The sequence below is a fragment of the Carcharhinus amblyrhynchos genome, chromosome 27, assembly GCF_965287045.1.
Source record: "Carcharhinus amblyrhynchos chromosome 27, sCarAmb.v2.hapA, whole genome shotgun sequence".
In the NCBI taxonomy this organism is placed as follows: domain Eukaryota; kingdom Metazoa; phylum Chordata; class Chondrichthyes; order Carcharhiniformes; family Carcharhinidae; genus Carcharhinus; species Carcharhinus amblyrhynchos.
The window spans coordinates 11,276,789-11,289,274 of record NC_137350.1 but is presented as its reverse complement, the minus strand read 5'-3'; the positions used below and the strand labels follow the sequence as shown (position 1 = coordinate 11,289,274).

Sequence of the window (12,486 nt, the reverse complement as noted above, 5' to 3'; positions counted from 1 at the left end):
CAAACTATTCAATGATAATTTATTTTTTGACCCCACTGTCAGAATCAACAAAAAAGATATAATGCCAGCAATATTTACTGGTATTCAATAATTATCATTTGAAAAAAAACATTAATTTACAGGATGTGGGCATTGCTGGCTGGGTCAGCACTTGTTATCCCTTCAACTGAGCGGCTTGCAGGCCATTTCAGGGGGCAGTTTAAGAGTCAACCACATTGCTGTGGGTCTGGAGTCACATGTAGTTCAGACCAACTAAGGGCAGCAGATTTCCTTCTCTGTAAGGCATAAGTGAACCAGATGGTTTTTTAATGACAATTGTTTGATGGTCATCATTTGACTTTTAATTCCATATTTCAAATTTCACCATCTGCCGTGGTGGGATTTCACAGAATCCCTACAATGCAGAAGGAGGCCATTTGGCCCATCGAATCTACACCGACCCTCTAACAGAGCATGCTGCCCAGGCCCTACCTCACGTACCTACTTCACTAATCCCACTAACCTACACATCCTAGGACATAAGTGGCAATTTTAACATGGCCAATCAACCTAACCTGCACATCTTTGGACTGCGGCAGGAAACCAGAGCACTCGGAGGAAACGGGAAAAATGTGCAAACTCCACACAGCCACCCAGGGCTGGAACAAACACGGATCCCTGGCACTGTGAAGCAGCAGTGCTAACCACTGTGTCATCATATCGAACCTGGGTCCAGCGAGCGTTACCCTGGATCTCTGGATTACTAGTCCAGTGACAATATTCTACCAACTCCTCTTATCATCTGAGTGAAATTGAACAAGAAGGATATGAATGAATTAGGATTTTAATGGCTGCTCTCCGGAGGGGGTGAAAGGGACTCAGCAAGTACATTGCAGGCGTGGTAGAGAACCTAAAGATGGCATTCCCCTTGTTTATGACTATGAATGTCTGAAATAGAAGATAAAACACAGGTTAGTGTGACACCAGAGCTCGAGAGCCTTGTACAGCAGCTTTGAGCCAACTTGCCTTTGACCTTTCTGCTGTGGAGCTGTAAACTGGTGGTGTTGAAAAATCCGCGCTGCTGAGTAATAATTACCTGGACGGAGAAAGGAACACTGAGACAACAATTTGATTCTGGTGGCCACGCAAGGCTCCAGTTGATAGGCCCGAACCATTTCCACATTTCACCCAGTTTAGTTTGTACCAAATGAGCTGCAGGTATCAAATGCTCCACGCTCCAAACTCCACTACAACTTGCTGTTTTGGGGGCCACAGAAGTAGGTTACATGGAGAAGTGTGATGGGGAAGTGCCTGTTTGAGGGAACCAAGTTCCAGGATTGAGTGTGGGTAGTACGGGGCATAGATAGGTGGCAGCAGGCTGGAAGGCTTGTTTGAGGCCAAAAGGAAAATGGCTGCCACCCCAATAATGCCTTCTGTTTGAGCCTCTCAACACATGGAAAAAGTGGAGCTAGCACATAGTTCACCTTCTTTCCTCACTTTTCTCCAAGGAAATGGCCACTAGGGGCCTGAAACAGCATTGGATAACAATTTGTACAACTAAACAGCCTCCCATTTGTGATAGGAGAGTTACGCACCAATTTAAAGAGCTGCTAGAAAATGCCATCAAGTTCAATCATAGAAATCCCACAATGCACAAAGAGGCCACTCGGCCCATCAAGTCTGCACCAAACACAATCCCACCCAGGCCCTCTCGCCCTAACTCCACATATGTACCCCGCTAATCTCTCTAACCTAAGCATCCTGGGACACTAAGGAGCAAATTACCACGGCCAATCAACGTAACCCCCACATCGTTGGAGTGGAAATATAAATAGAGTGGAAAGTTGGCGAATAGCTTTTCAAAGTTCCCCACCAGATTTTTGTTTTGGTTGTTGCCTGTTGCCCAAACAAGAAGTAGTCAAAAAATTGTCTCCGCCTTCCCCACCCCCACCCTCTCTGCCATTAGTTGCTTTGGAACAACAGCTTCATTGTGTGAGTCATCCATTTCCTCAGTTTCACCTGTAGATCAATTAAAATATTGGGGCATTAAAATGAGAACTGTGACAATTGATGTACAAACACTCAGCTCATTGTGTGAGGCTCCTCTGTCTACAGCTGCTAACCTGTCTAAAATAAATGTGTTAGCACTTCCATAAAGAAATTCGATTATGAACACATCAGTGTTATGGCCTTCTAATATTCACACAGCACCATTTCAGAACTAACAAGATTACAAGGGCACGAAGCATAGCAGCTTAAATTTAACACAAGCAAGACCAATCCGATTGCCTAACAATACCATGTTGCTATGCCAACAATACCATGTGAGAGTTTGACAGTTAACAAAACATGAATGGCAATATTAATAATGACTCCCAATGAATGGTTGCATTTTATTGGACTCTTCGAGTCCCTGTGCACTTTATTGCAGACATAAGGGGTAGCATTCTCCCATTCTGAGACAAGTGTAGTGATGGGTAGCTGTGGTATCACCTTTCCCGCTGGCTAGGATAGCGGGATCTAATGCCGGACTCTGTGCTTGAAACCTCATTAACACCATTAATACCTTAATGTGCCTGCGAGGTGCATTCCTCTCTCAGTCACCTGGCAGGCCCGCAGTTGAGTTGTCCGCCAGCCGTCAACTGACGGATTCAAAGGTCACGACGCCATATTTAAACTCCAGTCCAGCACACTCATCCCTCCAGCCCACCTCTCTTCACCGGACTGTGCAGGATGTCAGCAACTCAGCGGGAAAAAGATAGCAGCCTCAAGTGAAAGGCTGCTCCCCAATTCAATCACCCTTCCCCCAAGCCCCACCTGTGAGGCGCCCATGCCCTACTTGGACCTCTACCAACTGCATCTGAGTCTTTTTCCGCCCCCTTCCAATGTGGTATCCCTTTGATCCCATTCTTTGTGAGATTTCCATGTAATTCTGTCTCCCCTCAGTCTCCCCTCTGTCTTCCATTGTTCCATCCACCCCTTACACCTCTGCCTGCCATCATGAGCCCTCACCATTCCAGCTCCATCCATGTGGGACATGGATGTTTCACAGGCAATGGATTTGGGAAGAGACGGTGTGAATGTCCACCATTCGGTGATGGGAACCAATATTAATGGAGGTGATAGAGGATAACAGGAGGCAGTTCTATCTGTATATTGTGAAGCTCCTGGTAAACTGGTATAGGTGAAGTTTAGGTGTAGCATCTTCTTGAGGTTCTAGAATAATATTGTGGAAAGGCAAAAGTAAGATTGGTTCTGTGTGGGAGGGGTATGAGACTGTGTAGGAGGACAGCTAAGCTGGGCTACGGGGCTCCTTCTTGAGTTGCACACTCACTTACTAAGATCACTGATCCACTTCCCGCACTGTGTTATGATATGGGCATAATTGTTGACTTCCTGGGTGACAGCCTCCCAGACCAGAGAGGTGATGATCTGGTGCTTCCTGGAACCATCCCCTGGGTAGGGGACAAGCATCTGCACCCAGACTCCTCGGATCAAAGCATTGAGGACCCGATGGGTTAAGTGAGGTGCTGCCTTCTTCTTGAGAGAGGTGGTCTTTTGCTTCTGGCTGGATGCCATCTTAATCAGTCTCCAGGTGAAAAGTGGGCTAGAGACACTGATGTGAGTGTGTTGGACTCACATCTAAGTATGGTGCCCAGACCTTCAAACCCACCACCTCAGCGCGGGCTGGTGCATCAGCTCCAACCCAGAAGGTGAACCAGAGAGATACTTGCTTGTGCGTAATTAGTCCATGTCATTCTGGGAATGGTGCTGCCAGAGTCACCCACCACTGCACTTAGATTACAAAATGGAGAATTCCAACTGATGTTGTTAATAAATGTAAACACCAATTTACTGTTTAATAAAACAACAAAACAAGAATAATGTAACATTTGTCACAGTTACAGTACTTCACTTGCGAGGGGAGTGGGCTATAATCAGGAATTAAATCCCAGCAACAATTAATACCCACATGCAAACAGCGGCAGATAGTGCACACGCAATGTGTACTTTGCACCGCAATAAACATGCCATGGACACCATCAGTTCTTTTTACATTCATTTAGGCATTTTCTTTGGCACTTTCTGAAGTTGTTTTGTATTTTTCCCATGTAAAGCTACAGATAAAAGAACATTTGAACCTGCAATGGGTAATCTGTTCATCGAATCCCTACAGTGCAGGAGGAGGCCATTCAGCCCATTGAGTCTGTACCAACCACAATCCCACCCAGGCCCTATTCCCATAATCCCATGAATTTACCCTACTAATCCCCTGGACTCTAGGGTCAATTTATCAAGGTCAATCAACCTAACACGCACATCTTTGGACTGTGGGAGGAAAGTGGAGCACCCGCAGGAAACTCACGCAGACACAGGGAGAACGTGCAAACTTCACACAGACAGTGACCCAAGGCCAGAATTGAACCTGGAACTCTGGCACTGTGAGGCAGCAATGGGTGCCACCATGCCACGGTGTTGTATAAAGACTTTTGTCCGGAGAAGCAAATTTACAAAAAAGGACATAATGACTGGGGTACTTTATTGCATTCATACCTATTCCATCAACTTGCCTTCCACCAAAGACAACTGGAAAATGCAGTGACAGGAAACCAAACGCAGTCACGTCATTCCCATGTGCTGTGGTCTCCAAATTGACAGCTCCAAATGACTCATCACTTGGATATGCAACATCAGCCGCCAAGAGCCCAGGTTCACATGGTCCACCCTCTGGCCTACCCTGTGCTACAGCAAAGGCGCAGACAGAAAAGATAGGGTCACACCCACAATGTTCAAGTACTTCATTCTCTCTGCTGCAGATTGTCTTTGGGGAAGAGCAATGGTGGGGAAAGCACTGGTGGAGTGAAGAGCAATGTAGGGACTCCCCCATAAAAAATTTACAGCTTCTACATTTAGGGCCTGATTTTGCTATCAAGTTGTGCCTGTTTTTGGGCACAAAAACATGGTAAAAATTGGGTGAGAGGCGAGTATCACAAGTATCTGCGCTGGTTCCCCCTTTACCAAGGCCCAAAATGGACATGACAGCTATTTAAATGCATTTGCATGCATTTAGATTGAGTTAATGGGCTACATGCCCAACCTTACCAGCACTTCTCCCTTTACCACTGCATTCGCCCATCCAAAATTGGCACAAAACAGACATGTTCTACAAAAGTCTGATTCGGGCACTCTAGTTAGTGAGGAGGTAAGTGCCAAGCATCCAATGGCTCTCTGCCTGATATCAGTGAGGGGGAGGGGGGTCTGCTGCCACTCTTCCTATGATCAGTGAGGGGGAAAGGAGGGTCTGCTGCCACTCAGTCTGAGATCAGAGGGGGGGAAAGGGGTGGGGGAGAGGGGAGTCAATAATGTTGTGTGGTTGGGGCAATGTCTGTGGGGGCCAGCGGGAGGCATTATCCAGCCTGGGAGCGGTGTGGCAGGAGAGCCCTATTCTATCCTTTTTTTCTGCGCACGCGCAGTTGGCGACACCAGTGGGAGCCGCAGGATTTCGGGCAGGTTAAGTCCCGCCCACAAGCTTCTGTAGAATGATTCAGAATTGCTGATATTTTTTCAGGCAGAGTGCTTATGGGGGCACCTGGGAACGGATCTAAAAGTCAGACCTGAAACACTCCCAGTTTCAAGTCTGCTCAGCACTTAAAATTAAAATAGTAAAATAGAGCCCTTAGAAACAATTCACTGTCATCAACAGCACAGGAAGAAGAGAATCAAGGGAATCCATTGGCTGCATCCTCTTGCCAAAGTAGCAAATCATTTGCTGCTGATTAATGTTCCAATTAGTGGATGAAAAGTGCAAAATTTAGCAGCACATAGTACAACACTCTGCCTGAATGAGGTGTGTGCCCTGCTATGGGGCATTGGGCCTCATTTTACTCAAGGCAGGTGAGATATGGGGAGTGCTGCTGAGGATCAGCGCACTGCGATACACTGTTTGGGGGTTTAGTCTGCTGTTTATGCTGTTTAGAAACTGGAAAACAGATGCTAGGTGGTGGTCAAACTTCCACATGTTTGAGCAGAGAAGGAACAATCGCAACTACAAATTATGGGGTCAGGAGAACAAGGTGAGATCGTTGCTCAGCTGTGCCTACAATTTGCCTGAAAACCATAAACCCAGCACAAAATTTAAAGAACTTGAACCGCAAATTACAGGCAGTACAAACAGAACTTTGCAAACTTTTACTAAGGTTTAAAAAACATGCTGCTGGAAGTAAACCCTATTCACAAATCAGCCCCACACCCAGGTCAGATTAATCATTGTGGCAGGTTTCTGCACTTGTTTTATTCATTGAATCCCTATAGTGCAGCAGGAGGCCATTTGGCTCATCGAGTCTGCACTGGTCACAATCTCACCCAGATCCTGTCCCCATAACCCCATTTACCCTGCTAGTCCTCCCTGACACTAAGGGGAAATTTAGCATGACCAATCAACCTAACCCACACATCTTTGGAGTGTGGGAGGAAACAGGAGCACCCGGAGGAAACCCACACACATTCGTTCGTGGGACAAATGCCATCTCTGCCAACATCTATTGCCCAGCCCTAGTCGTCCTTGAACTGAGTGGCTTGCTAGGCTGTATCAGAAGGCAGTTGAGAGTCAACCACATTATTGTGACTCTGCTGTCACATGTAGGCCACGCCAAGTAAGGACAGCAGATTTCCTTCCCTAATGGGCATTAGTGAATCAGATGGATTTTTCCGTCAATGGACAATAATTTCATGGTCATCAGTTGACTTTTAGTTCCAGATTTTTTTAAAATCAAATTGGGCGGCACAGTAGCACAGTGGTTAGCACTGCTGCTTCACAGCTCCAGGATCTTGGGTTTGATTCCTGGCTCGGGTCAGTGTCTATGTAGAGTTTGCACATTCTCCTCGTATCTGTGTGGGTTTCCTCCAGGTGCTCCGGTTTCCTCCCACAGTCCAAAGATGTGCAGGTTAGGTTGATTGGTTATGCTAAGAAATTGCCCCTTGGTGTCCAGGGATTGTGTAGGTTAGAGGGATTAGTGGGGATAATATGTAAGGAAATGGGGGTAGGGCCTGGGTGGGATTGTGTTTGGTGCAGACTCGAAGGGCCTCTTTCTGCGCTGTGGGGTTCTATCTATGAAATTCCGTGGCAGGATTTGAAACCAGGTATGCAGAACATGAGCTGAGTTTTTGAATTAATAGTCTAGCAATAATACCACTTGGCCACCACCTCGCCTTCTGCTAATTGCTTCTGTTTGCTGCAATTCAAGGGAGATTTAAAATTTAAACCTTATTTTGTGGGGCAAGGCACATTTTGAAAGCTTAAAAATATTTTAAAAAACATCTAATTTACTGAGAAACTGACCATTGTATACCAATTAAACTAGTAAGCAGTTTCTGTATTGTCGTTCGAGCTTTTAAAAATCAGTGGCTGAGAGTGGAGAATCATAGAATCCCTACAGTGCAGGAGACCATTTGGCCCATCAAGTCTGCACTGACCATAACCGCACATATTTACCCTGCTAATCCCCCAACATTATGAGGCAATTTACCATGGCCAATAAAACTAGCCATTGATTAGTTGACTAAACACTGATTAAAAATGTTTATATTCTGTGATAAATCTATGTTCAGCTGCATTAATAGACTCTCAAATACATCGAGGCATATTTTTAATAAAAGGAAAACAAAACAATTAATTACATTGGAAAAAGACATGCCCACATATTGGTTCATGAAAGCTTTTACCTTTATGATTTTGCAAATGAATTTCAATAGAAATTTGAATCATAACTTTACTTCAGAAAATCGGGGCAATTTTGAGCACAGTTATCACCCAGACTGCCAAGTGCACCTTAAGCAAAAACTCTATCTTACATCTTAGGTTGCGAGACAGAAGCACACACAATTGTTTTATACACAAAGCCTTTACTGCTTCGAATATTCTTCAGCGTGTGGTAACGAGATTTTATCTAACCCGACAGAAGGGAGAACCTATTGGTATTTTGATTCACATAAGAAATAGGAGCAAGTATGGTCCGTCTGTTTAATAAGATCCTGAGTGATCTTTGACCTCAGCTGTAACTCTCCCACCCCACTCCCGAGTCTGAAGATTTATCTGTCTCGCAGCTTTGAACATACTCAGCATTCACATCCCTGGGGGGTACAGAATTAAAAACAAAATCTGCTCATCTCAGTCTTAAATCATGAGGTCTTAAATCCCTTGTTCGAGGGGAGTTTTCTCATCTTGTCCACCATGGGAGTTGTAGGGGGGCAGATTATGCAAAGGTCCATTGACTTTGGGCAGGATTTTCTCGTTTTGGGGCAAGGGCAGCTGGAAAATCCCACTCCTTGACTTTCCAACCAAGAGTAGCGCCTTCTCAGTGTTTACCCTGTCAAAGCCCCTCTGAATCGTAAATGTTTCCATGACAACTTCTCATGCTTCTAAACTTCCAAGGTTATAGCCCTGTTCCACTCAATGTCTCATCAAAGGACAACCCTGTCATTCCAGGAAGCCATCTTGTTAAGCCCACTCTCTGCACCGCCTCCAAGGCAAGTATATCCTTCCTGAGATGAGGAGACCAAAGCTTTGCACATTTCTTCAGGTGTAATCTGAGCAAAGCCTTGTGCAATTGCAGTTAGACTCTCTTATGCTTCTTCTCCAGCCCTCTTACAGTTAAGTTCAACATACAATTTCCCTTCCTACTGCACCTGCATGCTAATTTTTTCCGTACTTCTCTAAGAACAACCAAATCCCTCTGAACCTCAATATTCAAGAGTTTCTCATCATTTAAAAATTATTAAATTTTATATTCATAGAATCCCTACAGTGCAGAAGGAGGCCATTCAGCCTAGTGAGTCTGCACCAACCACAATGCCATCTAGGCCCTAACCCTATAACCCCACATATTTACTCTCCTAACCCACTGACATTAGGGTCAATTTAGCATGGCCAATCAACCTAACCCACACATCTTTGGACTGTGGGGGGGAAACTGGAGCATCCGGAGGAAACCCACATAGACACCGGGAGAATGTGCAAACTCCACACAGGCAGTGACTCAAGGCGGGAATTGAATCCAGGTCCCTGGCAATGTAAGGCAGCAGTGCTCATCACTGTGCCATCGTGCCATCCATTCTACCTACCAAATTGAAGAACTTCACATTTTCTATATTATTCTCCATCTGTCATGTATTGCTTACTTACTTAATCTATCTATATTATTTTGCAATTCTCCTCACTGCTTACTGCCCCACATAGCTTTGTGTCAGCAGCAAACTCTTGGTTCATCTGTCATCAGTATGGACTGCAAATAGCTGAGGCCTCAGCACTGACCTTGTGGCACTCCACTAGTTACAACCTGCCAATTTAAAAGCACCCCATTTATTCTTCCTCTCTGCTTTCTGTCTACTAACCAATCTTCTATCCATTCATCCATATTACCCATTGGGCCCCTAAGTCCTTATCTTGCAAAATAATCTTTTATGTGTATGACCCCATTGTACCTTTAAGAAATGCATTTTTTAAAAATCATGTTCTCTTCAGTTTGTAAGCAGTTTTTTTATTATGGCACTGGCTGTCCGCTTAGATGTCTTTTATTGCTGCTCAAATGGTTTAAAAGGGGCTTTGTTTATTTTTACTCTGGGTCTAATACACTGGGGGTTTACGGCTTTTTGAATTGTTAGGGTGAAGAATGATTGACAGGTCAGATGGCAGAAGTTCTTTTCCTTTCAGTTTGGTTCAGAGTCAGAGAACGTTCTTTTAAAGCTGCAGGCAAGATTTGTCTCTCACTCTCCTTGGTATTGTAAATTCTACTGGCTAGCTGGAAGCAGGTCTTCTTGGTGGTTTGCTAGCTAATAACTAGAAGCAAGGATTGCCTCTGTCTCTTGCTGGCTAAAAGCTGGAGGCCAGCAGTGGCATTTTCTCTACCTCGAGTCTGCTGGAAGCTACAAGGCTGAGAAATCAGAGTTCCAATTCTCCAGCCAACGGACTAAGTTCCAGCATTATGTAAGCATTCTTATTTTCTGTGCTAAACCTGTTGCAGGTGTGGGTTTATAAGGAGATTTTGTTGTGTTGGATCAGTTTTAACTGATTACAATTTATACAATATAATGGTTGCTTTTTTTTCTTGTTTGTAATTGGTAAAAGTTATTGCTAATTTTCTTTCTATGCGTTAACTGTATTCTTAAATAAACTTTCTTTGATAAAAGTTTACTGGTGGGAGTGGTGGAATCATAGCTGAAGTATCTAGCCAAATTCAAATCGCAAAACTTATGATCCAGATGGACTTTATAAAACACTTCGGAGTTTCCGACCTGGATTATAACATGTGGCAGTTTATTGAAGGACATTTTGGAAATCCAGATATATTCCATCCATGAGTTCCCCTTCATTTACCCCACTAGTTAGTTCCCCAAAGACGTTCAGTAAGTCTGTGAGATATAACCCTTTCACTAACCTCTGTTGACTCTGCCTAATTACATTATGATTTTCCAAGTGTCTTGTCCCCTCTTTAATAATAGATTCCCATACGTTTTCAACAAGTGGTATTAGGCTAACTGGCCTTAGCTTCCTGTTCTCATTCCTTTCTTGAACAGTGACATTACTGTTGTTAACCTTCAATTCGCTGGGACAACTTTAGAATTTAGGGAATTTTGGAACACCATAACCAATGTATCCAGCATCTCGGCAGTTGGTTCTTTCAAATTCTAGGATATAGGCCCATAGATCCAGGGGATTTGTGCGCATTTAGTCAATTAGTTTATCTCGTACTTTTTGTTTATTGACCACTTTATCACTTGCATTGACTGGCTTGTTCCCCACTATTTTTGGTGTGCTTTTAATGTCATCCAATTCTTTTAAAACACAAGATTTTCAAATTTTTTTTAGAAGTAGAGAAAAGCTTTCTCTCTTTATCTGGTTATTCCTGAATTACCAGGTATATCCGCACATGGGATATACATTATAACTGATTCCTGCCATTATAATAAACCACCTCCACATCTCTTTCACTTTCAGAAGTTGAGGTTACTGTAGAAATAATGAATCTTACTCTCTTTGAACTGTAGAAGGGGTCCAGTTCCTCTAGAGGTTCACCAATTAATTCTGGAGGGAGATCGCCATAAATGAATGGCAGGGGTTTGCCAACCTCAAGGTCACTTTTGGGCTGGGGTTTATCAACTTCTTCTTCTGAGGGAGGTTTTGTTGCTGCTTCAGCTTTTTCCTTAGCAATTCTATTCTCAATCTCAGCCAAAGATTCTCTGGTGAATCGGCGTAAACTGTCAGGCCCCGGATGTTTGAGGAAACACGCCATCTTCTCATTCTGTAACCCTTCGATTTGTGTCTATCAATCTCCTCAGCAAAACAGCTGTGATGGGGAACATAAAAAACAGAAACGTAGATTTTACATATAGAATACTTCCATTCATCAGTAATAATATGCAATGACTAGAACAATTATAATGCTGAACTCAATAAAAATGGAGCAGTTCCATCAAAGTCAATAATCCATCATCACCGGGTTCAACTCTGTGAAGAATACTGTTATGTGTTTACAATACAGTGCCGGAGGAGGCCATTCGGTCCATCAAGTCTGCATCAACTCTCTGACAGAGTGTCTGACCCACTTCTTCCCCACCCTATCCCCATAATCCCACACATTCACCATGGTTAATCCACCTAACCTACAATCTTTGGACTGTGGGAGGAAACCCACCCAGGCAAGGGGAGAACATGCCAACTTGACACAAACAGTCACCCAAGGTTGGAATTGAACACAAACCCCTTGGTGCTGTGAGCCAGCAGTGCTAAACCACTCTGCCACCCCGGCATAACCATCCAGAACCAATGTCAAAGAGTTCAGACTCAACTGGAATAAACTGCAAAAAATGATTTAAAAAAATTAATGTTTTGGATTTCTATGAGAAATAATACATGCTCATTATTATTCATCTGTTTTATTAAATTGCTCAGTTCATAAGACACCAGCACAGGGATTGGTCATCTGTTTCTTCTAGAGGAAAACTGGCACAAAAGGGGTAACTTTTACTGGGTTAGCACCTGCTCCCCAAGAAAGCCTGATGCTAGTTTGACCATAGGCTATTTTCAGGCACTCAATGTGGGTAGGTAAAACAGACATTAACCCCTTGAATATGGCAATGATAGGCCCAATGTCAGTTTGAGGGCCCTTCCAAGGATTAGGTTGCCCAAACACTTTGCATCTCCTTTGGGTGGTAAAAATCTCCAAAACCAACTTGCCCATCAATAGAAGTAAAAGGAAAGACACATTTATTCATCACAGCCTTGATGCTTATGGTGTACACTTGTCAGTCGACACGAATGTTGGTGTCTCTATTCAATGGGCGTGACTTTTCCAGCTTGCTGCGCTGCCCAACTAATGCAGTGGATTGGGAAATTTAAGTGGAGCAGGGGGAAAAAACAGGATTCTTCCCTGTTCATTTTTTTTGGATACAATCATGCTCATGCCGGGAAATGGCACAAGGCTGATCACATTATGTTAATACTTATTAGCA

General features: G+C 43.9%; 1 protein-coding gene across 1 annotated transcript in view; it reads right to left on the bottom strand.

The window, feature by feature from the left end:
• Positions 1–12,486, bottom strand: part of scn4aa (sodium channel, voltage-gated, type IV, alpha, a) — a 171,575-nt gene that overhangs the window by 96,309 nt on the left and 62,780 nt on the right. Inside the window, exons 2-3 of the mRNA XM_080213924.1 lie at positions 11,007–11,321; positions 809–927 (exon numbers count right to left, since the gene is read on the bottom strand). Coding sequence (XP_080070050.1) covers positions 809–927; positions 11,007–11,267 — 380 coding nt within the window. The 5' untranslated portion in view covers positions 11,268–11,321. The remainder of the gene's footprint in view (positions 1–808; positions 928–11,006; positions 11,322–12,486) is intronic.